The 19,815-nt window shown below is 42.1% G+C and overlaps 1 protein-coding gene across 3 annotated transcripts in view; it reads left to right on the forward strand.

Annotated features, from left to right (window-relative positions):
- Window positions 1-19,815, forward strand: part of PTCHD4 (patched domain containing 4) — a 107,420-nt gene that overhangs the window by 63,879 nt on the left and 23,726 nt on the right. For all 3 annotated transcript variants that reach the window (XM_053286994.1, XM_053286993.1, XM_053286992.1), the window contains one exon: window positions 2,924-3,404. In XM_053286994.1, the coding sequence (XP_053142969.1) occupies window positions 2,924-3,404 (481 nt within the window). The remainder of the gene's footprint in view (window positions 1-2,923; window positions 3,405-19,815) is intronic.

Consider the following 19,815-nt stretch of genomic DNA (forward strand, 5'->3'; position numbering starts at 1 on the left):
ACATATTAATACTTTATACTGGGTACAGAATTATTTGGGGGAATAATATCATTTCCCCTTTATAAGGCACCTCACCTCATTCTGGGATAGAAGCCCCCCAAAAGGAGACAAAGCTTAATAATGCTTGAAATTGAGAGTTGCATTGTGAAATAATATACCAAATGTCTTTCAACATTTTGTTTTCTTCAAGGCTGCTAGGAAAGATAACATCAAATTGCTCTGCTTTAGTCTCATAGGACTTTTGTGAATGAAGAGAGCATTTGTAATTTATTTGAAATATTATGACATGGCTAGTTATTCAACTGTGTGTCAGTTTTTTTTAATACTGGTATGTTAAGTGTTTTTTAAAATAGTATTTCAGGCACAAACATTTTTGTAAGATCATTTCTCTTTAATAGAATAGAAGAAACACCTTTTTCACCATTTCAAATGTTTAATTTGATACGGCCAATTTTCTTTGAACATAATGATCAACTTTATAAGTTCCTTAACCTGACGTGTTTCATATCTACAAATTAGACCCTTATGGGCTATAATGAGTGTTCCACCAGAGTCGTAATTTTGAAATGGTATGCTTTGAATAAACTACTGCAGTAAGTAGAACAAAATGTTTTGCAAGTAAAAATGTTTTTTCTTCAGTCATTGTGCAGTTTTATTCTCATTCTCCCTTTCAATGAGATGGTAGAATAGCTCTTTTTATTGTATTACCAGTTCAGACTCTGTTGATACAGGGAGGTTGTAACCACTTTACCTCTGCTTTTGCAGGGTTTTTGGTCCCATACTATGTTCTATAGGCCTTATGAATATGGATTTTGTGGAATTTTAAACAAACATACCTGATCTTTATATATAGTGCATGCCTTGGCTAACTGTTATATGTAACATCTATTAAGAGTCTTGCTTTAAAAAAAAAATTAACTCTTACTGCTTTAAACAAAGAGTTCAAAGACCAGGTAAATGTGTTCAGAATTTCTTGTATACACAGTTTGATTATCACTCTTTTAAAAAAACAATTCAATAGTGAATACGATTTTTGTTATCTTTCCTAATGCCCCTGAAGAAGGTGAAATGCCAAACTGAGCGGGGTGTATAATATTTATTAAGTAATGTTTCCATTTTGAGCATAAATTTGAGACTTTGGCTCAGCTGTAACCACAACATAATGAAGAATGTAACGATAATGCAATCTGACTTGTCAAAATGGTCTACGGAACCATAAGAGCAATTGAATAACTTGCATTGGCAGCCAACGTGTGTGTGTGTGTGTGTGTGTGTGTGTGTGTTGGGAGGAGGCGTAGGGGAGATGATGGCCTGGTAAGCTGGCATTCTAACTTGCTTTGTATTGTATTCATTGTAAAAAGTCGACCTACCCTTTACATCTGCACAACCATGCTTGTAATACCGATGTACTATGACTGCAGTGCTGGCATAAGAGCTTGTTGGATGAGATATAGCTGCTGATGTGCTCCATGGAAGAGTGCAGCTTTCTTTGCGAATTTAATGTTTGTACCTGGAGGGGGAAAAGGTTCCTTATACAGAGTGGTCGCACTGCAGTCATTCATCAGAGCTGTGCCACTAGAACTGATCGTACTAATTGGCGGTCTGCTGCCTAATAAGCCTGTGTACCACCAGAAATATCAAATCAATGCTGATCCTATATGCCAAAAAAGAAAGAAAAGAAGGGGGGAAGGCTAATATGGCCTCCCCAATACTATTGGTAGTAGCCATATCTGGTTGGTATTGTCTCAACATTTTTACAGATAATCCTCATTGGAAGCTGGCTTGGAGAGAAAGTCTCCCCTCACTGGCTCCAGACCTGGATTTAAAGGACTGCATCCCTGAAATTGGGTGGGGTGGCAAGGTAACCCGCAAGAAGTACCCACTAGGCCAGTGGGTGCTTCCTGGGGTTTACTATTGCCCCCTCACTCCCCAATTTTGTGGGTACAGTCCTTAAAAACCAGCCTGGAGCCAGCCTGGAGAGGGTGTCTCTCCAAGCTGCTGAGTTGATTTTGTTCTGATATTGTACTATTGGAAGTAGAAGGATTTCAGATGGGACATCAGGGACTTTAGTCGGAATTGCTCCTTGCTCTTGTATCAGAAATCCTTCCGATAATGCCTGATTGTAGAGCATATCAGCCCTACTGTCTAGACCAGCAATATTCAACACAGCAAGTGCTACAGTCAGTGTCTTGCCTCCCAGGTGTCTGGTGTGCTATATCTGTGAACCTAACTTAAAAAAAACCCAAAACCAAAACAAACCCCACCAAAAACACCTCCATTGGGAACAGCCCTGTGGCTGTGGGGCTCATGGGTGTTGTCTAACAAGGCGGGGCATATGTTTATCTTTTTACTAATTATAGAATATAAGTCAGTGGAATGAATGAATGAGCAGTAGCACAGGGCACTAATTGCATAACGGGGATTTTTTTCCAAACCCTGTTGTTGGTTTACCTTTAGCCTTATTGAAGGCTTACTGACATTGCAGTCAGTAGGTTGAGAGGGGACTGGAGGGACTGAGAGTTTATGGGTATGGAGGGTGGTTCAAATTTGGATTGGCTCAGGAATAAACCAATCTATTTCTCAAGCTTGGGGGAAATGCCTCTGCTTATTTTAAGGCCAGTACTCCTTCAAGCTAGGAGAACCTCACCCATCACTGTTACTGACACCTAGATTCAAGAGCTTCGTGGGCAATTCCCTTCTGAAAGGTCCTCCCATGTATGTGAAATATATATATATATATATATATATATATATATATATATATATATATATAGTACATTCATTTTGCTGAGTAGGCACTTGAAGGGGAATTCCATACCAAACTGTCTCTCTGTTTCTCAAAAGTTTTGAAACTTGTAACATTCTAGCATGTTGCTGCTGGTAACCACATAATTTGTATTTGTGTTTTGGTTTTTCACTTAAGGATGGAAGAAACAGCTTTATTGGTCATCAGCTTGGCGGGGTCATGGAGTCGCCAAACAGCAAGGACCAGAGAGTCAAGTCAGCTAGAGCCATTCAAATCACTTACTACCTCCAAACCTATCATTCTGCTGCCCAGGACCTCATTGGCGAAAAATGGGAGAATGAATTCTGCAGACTGGTGCAAAAGCTGCGGCTGAGCCATGAGGACCTGCAGCTGTATTCTCTAGCCTCCTTTAGCCTGTGGAGGGACTTTCACAAGACCAGTGTCTTGGCCAGGGGCAAGATCTTGGTGAGCCTGATGCTGATTCTGGTGACTGCTATTTTTTCCAGCTCCATGAAAGACTGCCTTCGCAGCAAGCCCTTCCTGGGGCTTCTGGGAGTACTCACTATCTGTATCTCCAGTGTCACTGCGGCAGGGATATTTTTCATAACGGATGGAAAATATAACTCAACTCTGTTGGGAATTCCTTTCTTCGCAATGGGTAATTATTTATCTTCTTAATAATAGGATTAGTGTGGCTTAATGACAGGGTTGTAAATTGTGTCCTGGGCTCCTAAGGTGCAGGGTTTTGTTTTATTTATTATTATTTTTTACTTTCAAACGTATCTCGTTAAATTGATCCGTTTCCTTGCAAGGAGGGGGGGGGAATCCCTAAACTAAACAAAAGTGAAAGTGAAATGACTGTGTTAGAACCTCAGCCAATATGAGATGTTTGTATTGATCTGTTGTAAAATTGAGAAGTTGTTATTAAAAACTAGTTGGCTCAGCAAGGAAAATGGATAGTGTTGAACTGCATTTGATGCAGAAGTGGTAGGAAGGGCACAGAGTCATGCAGAGAGTGGTGTGTGTGTGTGTGTGTGTGTGTGTGTGTGTGTGTGTGTGTATGAAAAGATATCTAGCATCTTCCCTGGTTAGATTTTCTGCTCTTTTTACACTGAAGTGGAAGTATTAACAAACAGGTGAAGGGACTGCAATTTGGAGAGATATACAGCTTGATCCCATGCATGTTCACTTATTCCTTTGCAGTCTGATCCTGTGCATGTTTACTTGGAAGAAAATATGTTCAATGAAACTTACTCCAAAGCAAATATCCATAATTTTTCAATCTAAGGCTGCACTTCTACATACACTCATTAGGAAATAAATCCCATTGAACTTAATGGCCCTTACTTCTGAATACTGTAAATATGCTTAGGATGTTTGCTAGGATGAAACCATTTATCTGTAATCCCTAGTTTTCTGAGGTTAAGTTGATTCTTTACTTGAATGAATTGATCATCATAATAAATACACTGATTTTTGTAGAGTTTTTATAGTAGTTAGTACAGTAGATGTGAAGTAGGTGACTCAGTCTTGCAGAAGCAAAACTAAGGATGGGCAGAGAACATGGTTCAAAGGAGGGAGGGATACCAATAAGGACTGAGGAGGGTGCACTCACCCCAAGCTGCGTTTCTCCTGCCGGCGCTGCAGTTTAAAAGAGTCCAGCGGAGCGGCAGCATACACCTCTGCCACCCCGTTGCCCCTTGGACCAGAAGTGACTGGAATTACCTGATGTGTGCACAAGCAAGCGAGATGTGCGCTGGGTACTTCCGGTCCAAGGAGGCAATGGGGTGACAGGGAGGTATGCTACTGCCCCGCCAGACTCCTTTAAACTGCAGCGCCGGTGGAGGAAATGCAGTGGGGGGTGAGTGCACCCTCCCCAGTCCTTAAAGGTATCCCCCCACATTCGAAGCAGTTGAACCGCCAGTTTTTTTAACCTGTTCGGAGGCCCATAAAAGGGCCTCTGAACAGGTTAATGCACTTCCGTAAGGAAAACATGTACCCTGGGTGTCAGAAAAGATAGGCTAAGGTACTTGTTCCGTAGATGTAGTCACATCTGTGAAGAACCCTTGGACGGAGAAATCTGGTATGGCCTCTAAGCAGTTATCTAGGCTGTATATTGCATTTCTGGTGTGCTCTTCAAGGCTTTGCCACTTAGTATTAATATTCGCAATGGGGCCTAAGAGAGAGGGTGCTTAAGAGAATCCAGCCTCCCCTACTGTCTCCACAGATGGGGGGGGATATAATGGATGAAAGCTAAGGCTTAAAATGCTAAACTTAAAACTTTATGATGGAATAATTGTGGGGTTTCTGAGAAGGACTCCCTGTCTTTCAGCGTAGAATACTTCTATAATTTGGGGAGCAGATTATGACAATAATTCTGTTTTTGTACTACTTGTTCATTTCACTTATTTGAACACATTTATTTCCTCGAAGATTTCCCATGTGCTATGGAAACATATTGGGTAAGCTCTCCCTAAGGCCTGCAGATGAATTTGTCAAACCACATGATCTTCTTTCTCTACAGTTACTACATTCAAACATTGCAAAAGTTTATCCAGTGCATAGATAGATAAGATCATTATTACAGTCCCAGACCAGCATTAATACAAGTATATAACAATATACATATTCACCCATACCAAAATACAGTGCATTTCCATCAGTACATATACAGTTCTTCTCTAGAATCTGTCTTCTAATTCAGTTTATTTAGAAACTGTTCTGGTATCCTATATTGGGCAGCAGCGATATAGGAAGATGCTGGAAGGCATCATATCATACTGAGCAGGAGATGGCAATGGCAAACTCCTCCTGTATTCTACCAAAGACAACCACAGGGCTCTGTGGTCGCCAAGAGTCAGTACCGACTCGATGGCACACTTTATCTTTATTCTAGTAAAACCACCTAGACTTTGTCAAAATCTAATCCAATGCATCTACTGGAATTTACTGACTTTAGCCGAGATTTGTTGATGTTCATTTGACAGCCACACAATATTTGGCTACTTTATATGTCACCTCAGAGCATTGGTCCAATAGAAATAATATATATAATTCATCTGCTGCAACTGGCCTAATATTCAAAAGAGGCAAAATGAATGCTGCTCTCAGGTCCCAGTAAAAACAACAGTATAATAAAACATGCCCTATGTTCTCTATAGCATTGGCTTCACATGGACAAAAATGTTCCTAGTAGGGGATCTTTTTATATCAACTCTCTGTATCTGCCGAGGGTAATATATCAAAATGGGCCAATGTGTAGTCTCTATTTCAGAGTTACTAGAGATGTACAATAATCAGTGCTTCTGTTGGAGAAATCCTGACACAGGCGTGTGAGGTCTGAAAACAGTCCTTCAGCAATATGTGATTGGCATGAAAATGAGATCAACTCTGTTTTCCAGGCAGATAGGTTTTGCACGCCTAGCTATTAAAGACTAGATGTGTGCCTAAAGAATGGCGGGCACAATATTGCAATCTGTTCTCATTATGCCACTCATATATGGGAAGAGCTTCATAGAAATGTTGTTTCTGTTTATTTCATACCGCAGAGCTGCTCAGCTTTGGCCCTCCTGCAGATGTTGGCCTACAACTCCCATAATCCCTGGCTATTGGCCACTGTGCATGGGGATTATGGGAGTTGCAGTCCAAAAACAGCTGGGGGAGGGCCTAAATTGAGCAGGCCTGCCAAGGGATTATTTTCATAAGGACATTTTAAATATTTATATTAAAGAAAGAAATATTTATATTAAAGAAAGAAAAGGTAAGAGAATCAGCGAGGATGTGTGTGATGTGGAAGGAGGCATTCATTTGACCAAAAAAGAATGCCTTAATTCATCTTAATTAGGTCCTGCATTGTTTCATACATTCAGCTAAAAGACAGAAGATATAATTGCATTGTCATTACATTGCCATTACAAGGTAATTAGACTAATTTTATATGTTGGATAATTACTACCAGTTGATACAAACTAAAATGAAATTACTTGGTCTAATTGCTCTTCAGATGTTTGGATACTGTTCTTAACCCTCATTCAATCTCATTAAATTACAATTTCTCTTCTTATTGTGGGGTAACCTTGTACCCCATAAACAACATTGTTATTGGCACAGGGTAACTTTGTATTCTGCCTCACATGCGCAATTATAAACCAGTTATGACAGGTTTTTAAAAACTGTTTGTAAAACATTAAGAAGATTGGTTGAAAGGGTATTTCATTATGTCTCAACTCATATGTATTATGGTGGATAAATACAGTAATAATTGAAAGACCCTCCACCCACTGGTACCAAACCAGGCAAGAACCTTCTTTCCCCCCCTTAAACAAGAAGGCAGGGGTGAGCCATGCAATACCTTCTATTTCTTTGCAAAGGGTAGATATACAAATATGGTGAATATTTATATAAAGCTTTTCAACAAAAATTCCCAAAATGGTTAACATAAATAATCAAATAAAATGGCTCTCTGTTCTCAAAGGGCTCACAATCTAAAAAAGAAACATAAGATAGACACCAGCAACAGCCACTGGAAGGATGATGTGCTGGGGATGGATAGAGTCAGTTGTTCTCCCCCTGCTAAATAAAGAGAATTGTCACTTTTAAAAGGTGCCTCCTTGCTCAGTTAGCAGGGTGATCAGTAATGAGGTGATCTTGCAGTTTGGAAACAAAATGGGTTTGTCTAAGCTATTTTGAAAACATCTTGCAAAATCAGGATGTATAGATGGGACATCAATTTGTTACCAAGGTAACTAGGACAGGTGGTGAATAATGTTGGATGACCCTGAACCCTAACCCCAATTTGGCAGCATATTCTGTAGTCTACCTCAGCTCAGACTGATCAAACATATCCAGGCAAATCCTATATGCAGAAATTGCACTGGGGTGACTATTTACCCCAACTAATCATAGGCTTAGTATATAAGCTGTTATTCCATATAGAAAAACCCATTCATGTCTGCAGTAATGCTATCTGGGTGGCTTTCATCGGTAGAGAACAAACTGTTTGTGGTAATGAACTATTATTTGAGGAGTGTGTACTAGGATGCCAGTGACCATGCCCTCTATGTCCTAAATGATAAGGCTGGAGAAGCATACCTCTATCAGTTGTTGCACAAAGTGTGTATCAGGGATCCAGAATTGCCCCCAGAGAACCATGGGAGATTTTTTAAAGCTTTAGGATAGGTTTGACCTCAGTGGAGCTATGCTAGTTAATGCTATCTTTGCTCTTTCTCCCTCCCTTCCCTTCCCTTCCCTTTCTTTGCACTAATGCTACTGGTTGCATTCTATCCACCTCACAATTAGTGTTGACTTGTGCCTCAATCCATAATCAATCCACTGATATACATCAATGGATGTAGATCACATTGAGCAGGAGCAAGCTAAATGGGAAGGGTGATCTCGCTGTGATTGATTGTTTGGTTTTCCATAAGAGGATTGTACTGTAGTACCAGAAAACCCTGAAAGAAGAATTACTCTGCCTGTATTTACAATATTAAAATAGCTGCCTGCAGCTTGAGCTGGTGCTTTTGCTTGTCATGCTTCTGGGAAAGTGCAAAGGAAGGACCTGTACATCTCCACTACAGAAAACTACATGCACTGGGGATGCATTATGCATCTCATGCAAATCTCCCCTTCACACTGTATCCAGAAGCATGAAATGCACTATAATGAGCCAGAGCCACTTATGCATCCGCTTTTCGATCCTTCTCAGACCAGCTGAATCCGTGTTATGGATTTTCCTCTTATGGAAAACTGTACAATCAATCACAGCTAGATCACCCCTCCCATTTAGCTTACATAGGAACATATACAGAGTTAGACCATAGGTCCATCTAGCTCAGTATTGTCTTCACAGACCGGCAGTGGCTTCTCCAAGGTTGCAGGCAGGAATCTCTCTCAGCCCTATCTTGGAGATGCCAGGGAGGGAACTTGGAACCTTCTGCTCTTCCCAGAGCAGCTCCATCCATCCCCCAAGGGAAAGCTTGTCAAGCTTGTTCCTCCTTAATGTGATGTACATTCATTGAGACATTTTAAATACAAGGTGCAACAGAGGATTGACTATGGATTGAGGCACCGGTGTGTAATGATGAGTGTGTACAGTACATGTTGGAGATGAACTTCCAGTGCATCGACCTTTTGCACCAACTGTCCTAATGACCACTAGGGGCATTGGGAGTAGAGACAGTGAGTAAGGGTCTCCCTATCTGTCCCTACTCTATGACCCCTGAACTGACTCTGCAGCACTTCCTGTGCTGAGTCACAATCCTTCCTTTCCTCCTAGAGAGCAGATGGATACATCTCTCTCTCTCTCTCCTTATCTATCCACTAGGTAGTCCTTTAGATTAGATATAGGTCTTTCCTGTCTAGGTGTATTTAACCAATAAATGTTTAGTGTTTAGTCACACAAGGATCTCCATGTGTTTTCTCTAAATCGCTGCAATATCCAAACCATCCTCTGCTACCTACTCTGTAACTGGAGTGTGTGCTGATTCCTTAGTGCTCTGCTGTCTTACCTATTGTGGGTAAAAATCAACAACCTCTAACAGGGTTATGGGCCCAGCATGAGCAACAGGCTTCCAGGCACAAGCAGAGTTTATTTTATTTTTCATTTTTCATTTTTGAAAGTGCAGCTGAGTTAGTTAGAAACTGCAGTATGGATCCTGTGACTACAGCCTACTCAGGAATGGTTCCTTCCTTTCCCAAACTGGATGGCAATAACTATGAAACCTGGGGCCTCAAGATGAAAGCGATTTTCATGACAAAAGGAATCTTTGAAGTGCTCACAGAGAAATGGCCAGCCCAAGATGAAGCTGTTCAAGCCTCGTGGGACAAGAAAAACCAACACACGTATGGCCTTTTAATTTTGAGTATAAGCGATGATTTATTGATCTATGTGCGGGATACTGATTTAGCTTCAGAAGACTGAAAAAGCAATGTGGCCAAGTCTCTGCAAACGCAGCTCTTCTCCTATATAAAAGGCTATGTGAAAGCAAACTGCAGGAAGGGGGAGACTTTGAAGCCCACATAGCAAATATCTTAGAAATTAACAGGCTTTTGAAGAGTAACCAATGTGAATTCAATGAAACTATTCTAATTGGGGCAATCCTACAATCCCTGCCTAAAAGTTTTAAACCCCTAATTGTCGCTCTTGAACTGTCTCACTGTGAACTGAAGGTTGATTATGTCATTTCCAGTCTGAGAAATTTTAATATAAAGTTGCATCAGGAGAAATTTGAAAGCTCTGGCACATTTCAGCAGGCAAAGTAATTCCAGCATTAGCAAGCGAAGTAGCCTCAGTGACTCATCAGCATATCCAAAGAGCAGGAAACTCAGAGGGCACAGACCTGGTCACCATGGCAATGAAGTAAACACAGGGATGAGTCATGGCGACAAACAAAGAAGGGAGGAGAAGCACAGACAAGGTGGCTTATCTGAAAGGGCCAGTAGTAATATCAAGAGCTACAGCATTACCTTAGGAGAGTGAACACAGGGTCACACTTTCATCCTGGACTCAGGTGCATCCCAGAATATAATCTGTGATCGTAATTTGTTCATTGAACTCAACAAATGCTACAAATCGGATGTCACATTAGCAGATTCAAGGAAGATAAGTGTGGCAGGCAAGAGGACAGCAAAGATACTTTGTGGCTCTGCTACTGAAGCTTATGAGGTTAAGATAACTGATGCACCTTTCGTGCCAGAGATGCAAGTCAACTTGATTTCAATTGGGCATGGACTCAAGAAGGGGTGCAAAGCAATTTTTGAAAATGAAGCATGCTACATCTCTAAAGGTGATGAGTTAATCATGACTGCCCACATGCGGGATGATGGACTTTTTGAAGTGGACTGTGCTACTGCACAAGCAAACGTGGCAAGTAGTTGCCAACACAAAAATTGCGATTTCTTATGGCACAGAAAATTGGGCCACCGAAGCCTAGACTTTAAAACTGACTCCCAAATGAGGAAACTAACTGAGGGATTTAATATAAGGGCATGTCCAGAAATGGCCAGCAGATGTCAGTGTTGCATTCTTAACAAGGGAGTCAAGCCAACTTTTCCGGCAAAGGGAAGTGTACAGTCCGGGAGCATTTTGGAACTGGTGCACTCAGATGTTTGTGGGCCGTTACCGGTCAGTTCAGGTGGAAATAGGTATGTCCTGACTTTCATTGATGATTACTCCCGATTTTGCTATGTGTATGTTCTAAGAGAGAAAAGCCAGGTGTTTGAGAAATTTAAAGAGTATATTGCACTGGTGAACAACAAATTTGGAAGGAAGCCCCAGTGTTTGAGGTCAGACAATGGAGGGGAATATATGTCAAACCAGATGAAAGAATTTATGAAATCAAATGGTATCTCTCACCAGACTACCCCTCCATTTACTGGACAGCTCAACGGGGTAGCTGAGAGAAAGAACAGATCTCTAGTGGAAATGACCAAATGTCTACTGCATGATGCCAATCTAGCAGACAGGTTCTGGGGTGAAGCAGTGATGACTGCTAACTACCTGCAAAACAGATTGCCAACCAAGGCAACAAATAAGACCATTTGAACTTTGGCACGACAGAAAACCTTCCCTAAGACACATTGAAGTGTTTGGTTCAATGGCCTATGCATATATTCCCAAAGCAAAGAGGACCAAACTCAATTGTAGATGTGAACTGGGAATTTTTGTTGGCTGTGAATCTAGAGGATACAGAATCCTTGATCCAAAAAGTGGAAAGGTCAAAGTCTGCAATGCAGTGTATTTCGATGAAAGACAAAGACCAAATCAAGGTGAAGCATCAAAGATTTCCCCAGAAATCCAGATGAATAAAGAGCCATATGATTGGACTCAAATGGATCTGGAGTCAAGCAGCAATCCCAAGGAATCAGTGCCAGATTCAGAAGGAGCTGCACAACCAGAACCAGAACTGAGGCGCTCACAGAGGCATAACAAAGGGGTTCCTCCTAACAGACTCTCACTCATGGCTAAAGGAAGAGAGATGCAAGAACCCACTACGTGGCAAGATATAGAAAGGTTGCCAGCTGATGAAGCTGAGAAGTGGAGAAAAGCAGCAATGGAAGAAATTGACTCCTTGCACAAAAATGAGACTTGGAGACTTGTGGAACTACCCGCTGGAAGAAAGACTGTGGGATGCAAATGGGTCTTCAAAGTCAAGCAGGATGCAGAAGGGGATGTACAGCGCTACAAAGCCAGACTAGTAGCCAAAGGATACTCCCAAGTCTATGGTCAGGACTATGATGAGACTTTTGCACCAGTTGTGAAACACACGTCAATTAGAACATTGCTCAGCGTGGCAGCAGCCAAAGGGATGCAAGTTGAACACTTGGATATAAAGACTGCCTTCCTACATGGGGAAATCGAGGAAGACATCTACATGCAACAACCACCAGGCTTTGAGGAACCTGGAAAGAAGGGGCTAGTGTGCAAACTGCAAAAGAGCATCTACGGCTTAAAGCAGGCAGCCAGAGCATGGAATGAGAAACTCAATCAATTACTACTTAAGGAGGGGTTCACGCAAGGAAAAGCTGACCCCTGCCTATATTCTAGACTCAGAGACAATAGATGGACTTACATTCTGACTTACGCTGATGATTTGATTCTTGCACATGAGGAAATGCAAGACAGTCATGAAATTGTACAACACCTGAACAAGGAAATAGAGGTGAAGGAACTCGGAAGCATCTCATATTACCTTGGCATCCAAATAGAAAGAGAAGAGAACAGAACATTCCTTCTCAACCAAAAACAGAAGATAAAAGATCTTCTAGAATGCCTGGGACTGATAGATGCCAATGAAGTCAGCACACCAATGGATGCTGATTTCTGGAAGCAAGATGAGGACAGCCAGCCTTTACCAGCCAACAACCAGTACAGAAAGGCAATTGGAAAACTCTTGTACACAGCCACAGTGACAAGGCCAGACATTGCCTCAGCAGTAGGAATCCTGAGCAGAAAAGTGAGTGTGCCAACGAACAAGGACTGGATAGCGGTCAAAAGACTGGGAAGGTACCTGACAGGTACTGCACATTATGTATTGGAGATCCCAGCAAACAGCAATCCCAAACTTGTGTGATATGTGGATGCAGACTGGGGCGAGGACAGAACGGACCGCAAGTCCACAAGTTGACACCTGTTCCTGTATGGAGGTGGAGCCATAACTTGGAGTAGCCGCAAGCAGTCACTTGTTGCACAATCATCCACAGAAGCGGAGTACGTTTCAGCAAGTGAAGCATGCAGGGAAGCAGTCTGGATACACCAACTACTATCGGACTTTGGCATCGAGGAACCAAAACCCACAGTGATGTTTGAGGACAACCAAAGTTGTATCCAGATCTCCCAAATGGAGAAGATGAAATCTCGAACTAAGCATATTCCCATAAAGTACCACTATGTTCGGGACTTGCAAGAAAAAGGGGTGGTCCAGCTGAGGTACTGCCCCACAGAAGAGATGCTGGCAGATGGATTAACTAAGCCATTATCCGGAGACAGATTCCAGATGCTTCGTGAGAAGATGGAAGTCATGACCAGGTGCGACAGGCGATGAGAAGGGGTGTTGGAGATGAACTTCCAGGGCATCGACCTTTTGCACCAACCACTAGGGGCATTGGGAGTAGAGACAGTGAGTCAGGGTCTCCCTATCTGTCCCTACTCTATGACCCCTGAACTGACTCTGCAGCACTTCCTGTGCTGAGTCACAATCCTTCCTTTCCTCCTAGAGAGCAGATGGATACATCTCTTTCTCTCTCTCCTTATCTATCCACTAGGTAGTCCTTTAGATTAGATATAGGTCTTTCCTGTCTAGGTGTATTTAACCAATAAATGTTTAGTGTTTAGTCACACAAGGATCTCCATGTGTTTTCTCTAAATCGCTGCAATATCCAAACCATCCTCTGCTACCTACTCTGTAACTGGAGTGTGTGCTGATTCCTTAGTGCTCTGCTGTCTTACCTATTGTGGGTAAAAATCAACAACCTCTAACAGTACAAGTACAGGAATATCACCCTGTGGTCCTATTCAAGGGAGCTGACTGATTTCACAAATGGAACAAGAATGTAAGAGGCTTTCTGGTGTCAAAAATGAACAAGAGCCATCTTGAATATGATCATGTACCCATGCAGATTTGCAGTTCCAGAGATGGAAGAGCTGCTGTTCTATAGCATCGTCATGTACACTGGTACTTTCACCCAAGCAAAGATGATCCTTTTTTATTCAATTCCATTCTCAAACATATTGGATTGTTACCGTTTTGTATGATTAGCCTGCTCAACAGTCAAAACCCTGCTGCATTGTGTTTGAAAGGAAAGAATGCTCTTTTGCACATGCATCTCCCTGTTGTTTAGGATATTCAGAGAGGTGAAGATGGGGTTTTGTCCTTAATTTTCCTCTTGGGCAGGCTATGCTTCTTGGCTGATTGGCATTATTTATGGAGTTGTCCCAGATCTGCTGCTACAGTGGGGCTGGTTTAATTTATGAAGACTGTCACTCCTTGTATTTAAAACATAGCAACATACATCACATTAAGCATAAGCTCGTTTAGGTTGAAAGGATCTAGCTGTGATTGTATATCATCTTTAATAGGAATGTGCCAAACCTAGGCATGAGTTTCTCCAAATGCTACCAATTTTGCTGCATATGTTGGCAGGTTTTTCCATTACCCTTGCACTTATAAATGCGTAACATCTTCTATGGTGCAGTAAATACTGACATCAGGGCTTGCTCCAAATATTTTGAACCAGCAATGCTCAGACACTCCCACGTTACAGAATGGAGGCTTTAGCACTAAGTATACTGGACAATAATGTAATTTCCACTGCATTGATGTATTTCTGACACTGGTGCAAGGGACATGGCCAGCATAGTAACATGGAAATGCTTCCCAATGCCCTCTTCCACCTGGTAAGCAGTTTGTTTGTCAGCTGGGTGGTGTCAGTGAGACAAGGGTGCCCGGAGCAGGGGATGAGGCACCCTAGGCAGCCCAAAGACAATGGCAGACCAGAGGCATTTGTCTCATACACATACACCCTGGGTCCAATGCTGATTATGCCACTGGCAGCTTCCTTTATCAAGGGAATCTTCCATCTGCCAATGAAAGTATTTCCCAGAAAAAGTGGTTTTTCTCACTTGCTGGCTGCTGATGGAGAAGGAGGAGCTGTCCCATGAGTCTTGGCTTGCATTACAGCTCCTCCTTGCCCAACGCTCCTCATTAGCCAGGCTCCTGTGTCATCAAGAAATACTCTTTCTTGATGAGAGGCAAATGGGAGGAAAAGAGTTGCTGCTGCTTCTGCCATTGCCAACCATTCTGCAAAGGAGCAGCGTTTACAAATGAAACCTGCCATACTGATTATTGTGGATTTGATCTCCGGGATCCATTTTTCTTCCTGATAATGTCATCCAACCATGCAGAGGAATACTGCAAACGATTGGCTGCCAATTATATATTCAATCCAAAATTGTGAGGAGTGTTTAAGAAGACCCTTAAAACTATTATAAAATAAAGTACACACTGACAGACACATCATATTTTATGAACTTATTTTCAGTCAGAAACTATGAGAATTTTGAAACTCCCAATTGCTCCAAATTCATCCCCCACCCCGCATTCCCTCATTGTTTTCCTTGGCTTAGGCTTTTTCAGGACTCTTTCTTTCTTTCTGCTTTTCCAGCTGAGGAAAAGATAAGCATTTAATTTCAAAAACCATCCATTCAGAATCAGTATGCTGAAAATGTTTTGACCCAGTGCAGAAATGTTTTGTTTCTACAGTAATTTCAGAAATTTAGCAGGATTTTGTTCCTCATAAGGATGGGTGGCAGGGATGAGAGGCCGCTGGTATATTAGACATCAGGTCTAGAGGCTTCACTGGATGGACATAAGGGTTCTGGGCCAACAGCCCATAACTGGTCTTGAGAGGAAGAGATGGCCCCTAGGGAGAACAAGTCTTCTCCTCGACTCATTGGTATATGTATAGATTTTTAGTGTGTTGATTATTTCCTCTTGAAATCTCTGCCTTTTTCTTTTTGCCTGCTCTCTTTTCAAAGTGTCAGAGTGATACCTTCAGGAGCTACAACAGCTGCAGGGAGGTGGGGGTGGGGGGCAGAATCTTTGATAGGAATATGATGCCAAGCTAAAAGGTGAAGGGCTTTCCTTCTTCCTCCTGATCATGCATCATGATCAGGGAGGGCTCTGCCCGGGTGCTCTTTTAAGATAACAAAATCAACTCAGTAACACAGCTAATGTCTAGTTTGGCCAAACGACTGCACTGCAGGGCACTTCATCCTAATCCAAGCCAGAAACACCCATACTGACTAGGAATAGCACCTACAGAGCATGGAAAGGGTTACAATTATGTATTCATGTATAACATCTGTTCATGTAGTGAGGAAAACTCTACAATTCCCATAGTCAGGGCAGTTGTTAAATGAGGCGGAGTGAGGCAGTTGCCTGAAGCAGCAAGTGGGGAGCACCCCACTGCCTGCTGCCACTACTTACCTCATGTGCCCGCTGTCCCCATTTCCTTTCTTCTTCCCCCTCCTGAGGTGCACTCTGCCTGTCTGCCCCCAGTTGCTGCTACTAGCTCAAGTGTCTCCCCAGTACAGCAGCACTTCTCCTCCATTTCCTTTCCCAGGAGAAGACAATGACAGAGAAGCTGGTCACCTGCGGGAGTATCAGCGAGTGGGTAAATCACATCCAGAGGGGAGAGGAAGAGGGGCAGCAGCACTGGCCTCTGACCCTGACAAGCTTGGAAAGGAAGCCAGGCTAATGAGAAAAGGCTACCAACAAGCTGCCTCTTCTCTTCTCAGCCACCTTTAAGCCCCGAAGGGGTGCTGAGGTGAGGTGACATTTCATGTCTTGTCTCGGTGCCCAAATATTCTGGGCTGCCCCTGCCTTTCGTTCTCCAGATTTCTAATTGAGCATGAATGTGTGGTAAATAGTGGCCCAGATGAGCAAATTCTATAGATGTACTTGTGTGCCCTATGAGGTATGTTGCCTTGTGGTGAAGATTAATCTGTATTTACCCTGAATTAATACATAACCTATGATTGTGAGGCTCTGTAGGCTTGGCTCAGGCATATGTACTTGTTGTTTGTTTCCATATTCTCCTGTAACCTATACATCATCAGTGTCTGAGTAGTTCTTGAGGAAGCTTCTATCAAGTGTATTTCATGTTACGTGTGGTCATTATAAAGTCTCTTAATCTGCTACTTCAGTTTGGATTAATTTCATATGGATTTCTCAAATTTGCAGATGACATTAAACTAGGAGGAATGGGTTGGGGATACTCTGTCTCTGGACTCCTTGTACTGAGAGGGGGGTTGGACAAGATGGCTTACAAGCCCCACCTCCAAATCTATAGTTGTAGGGAGGGTTACCTTCTGGCTAAATTTCATAATATAAATATGGAGTGGTCTTTCCCTAACCTTGTGCAATTGCCTGATGCCATAAACCATGACTGATAATTCAGCAAGCTGGGGTATCAATACTTTTAATCCCATGATCCTGAAAAAGTAGTAATGATCCAAAACATTAATAAAAAACCAATGTAATTGTATGTATTTAGAAAATCAATAAAAATGGTTTAAAATTTAATAAAAATCAATTCAGAATATGTTACCAAAATTATTTTTCATTTCATAACTTACCAAAAGTACATTTTGATTTCAGAAATATCCCTGATCGTCACACAGCCTTCAGGGAATATTTCTGAAGCCAAAAGGTACTTTTGGAGGGAGGCTAGAGCAGTGGAAATAGCTATCCTTCCCCCTCCACATGCTTGTTTGGCTGCTCAACAGCACTTTGGGCTGAACCCTGATGCAGCCTCTACAACGGATGTAGGCCCCTGTTCTGCACTTCTAACACTGTGCCTAATGTGAGCCATTGACTGCAGATATCAGTAGCAATCTCTCCAAAGACTGAAAGGGACAAGCATAGAATATGTTACAAGGATATTAAATCCAAAATGTTTACATATGTAAATTACTACTTCTCTCCCTAGCCTATCAGTGTAACTCAAGGATACAGATAGACTCTGTTCCTGATAGTATCCAAGTTGCATTTTGAATAAGTTTGAAAACCTTTCTCTCTCCTTCAAGACAGCTGTCATAAATATTTTACCCTCGACCTGCATGAAATAATTCATGAAGAGCTGTATAGCATCGTATCAGAAGTAACAATTGTGTTTAATTTTGTTGTAAATAAAGAGCCTTTTCAGCAGAATGCTATAGTTCTTGGAGGCCAGCTTCAAGCCTTCATGCTAACTACTATAATTAACTAAAGTGGGGTTAAGCCAGAGAGATGGTTATGGCAGCCATACTCTGTTATTATGTACGCAGCTATAAATATAGTAATCTCATTTCAGTAGGTTTATTCTGGATATCTACACAAATGGAATCTCTTTTAAAGTCCAGTTTCTATGTCCTTCCTTTCCTAGCCCACTTCCCTTGCCTCCTAAATATTCTTTCTAATGTTGGGGTTGCTGGGCTAATGGGCCCCTTATTGCTGGACTATGCTCCTGTAAGTGTATTACTTGGTTGATTTGCAAACCTGAATTCAGCTGACTCAATGATACTAGTTTGGGGCAGGCATCATAGCATAGTTTGGGGCATAGCACCATAGGCATCATAAGAGGGATAAGATTGATAGATTAGCTAGGGAGGTCACAAAGGCACTGAAGTCTGACTAGCCAGGCGAACCAATATTCCTGTATCTTTCTCCTTTGCAATTCCTAGCAAGCACATCCAGAGGTGCACCTAGGTAATTTTGGAGCCTGGACCTAAAGGCCTTGGAGGCTCCCGCCCCACTGCAAATTAAACATTGTCATGCTCAGCCATTTGACCACAGCACCCAGGACAGACAAAAGAGGATTTGGGGGCCCCCAGGGGCTGTGGAGGCACTGGACTTCGGCCCCAAAGTCCAGGGGTAAGAGCACCTTGAGCACATGCATTTGGAGGGATTTATCTGAGTCACAAAGGGATCAAACCCAGCTTATTACCTTCCTTGAATTTTTCAACCACACATGCTTCACCAGGGGTTGATGGAGAAGGCAGACAGACGTGTAGATAACCGCAGACATTATGTAGGTAAATAACTGTCTTCCAGTTAACATTTCATATTAAATATCTTATTTCAACTGTAAAGAAATGTTGTACTACCAAACATGCTGCAATTGCTCTACAAGTATTAGGACTTGAGGTGGTGTTAAGCTATGGAAGTCTTGATTTATTCTCCACTTTGACACTTCCAATGCTTGGCTATAATGTTTTGAGGTACATTGTTAGCAGTCGTAGGCCAATGGAAATCACACCCATGGGAGCACGGGAGAGTATCAGCCAGTGTTCAGAGGATATTTTATTTGCTGTCTAGGTCATTTTATTCAGCCAATTATTATGCTTATTTTATTCAGTAAATGCTGGATATTTACTGGCTATCCAGTAAATGCTGGATATAATAACAGTAAAAACTACAGTAAAAACTATTACAAAACTGCAACCCAGTTAACTGAAAATGATTAGAAGCCATTATCTTTCTCCATGTGCAGCAAAAAATTTTTCCTGAATTATAAGTGTTTCTAAATAATAAAAGAAACCACAGGAAATGTGGTTTTGATGCTTCATCAGCCCACTTCAGACAGCAGCACTCTTCGTCCTCACATACAATGGGAGGCAACAGACTCTGCACCTTCCATTCAAGTGCAGATGTCTCTGAGTGCCTTCAAGTGCAGGCAGTGCTCCACACAGCTGCTTTTTCAGGTAACCCTAAACCTTTGGGCATTTGAGGCAGGGCACCAAATACTGCCACTACCCCAGCTAACTTGCTTCCCTGTTCCTCCTCCCCAAATCCTACCCTTGCCAAATACATGCCTGTCCCCAACCCGACCTGCAGTGTGAGATGTAGTGCTCTGGCCATCCTTCTTCCTCAGTGTAGTATGCCATACAAAGGATGCTCATCTTGCTGGAGAAAAACTGAGTAGGCCACCTCTGTCTTCTGGCAACTTCTTTCTCCTCTCAATATGTCCTGCCATGGAGGAAAGATGGTCAGAGCAGTTCATCCAATGCTGGGGAGCAAGACATGCAT

The sequence above is a fragment of the Hemicordylus capensis genome, chromosome 1 (genome assembly GCF_027244095.1).
Source record: "Hemicordylus capensis ecotype Gifberg chromosome 1, rHemCap1.1.pri, whole genome shotgun sequence".
NCBI classification, from domain to species: Eukaryota; Metazoa; Chordata; class Lepidosauria; order Squamata; family Cordylidae; genus Hemicordylus; species Hemicordylus capensis.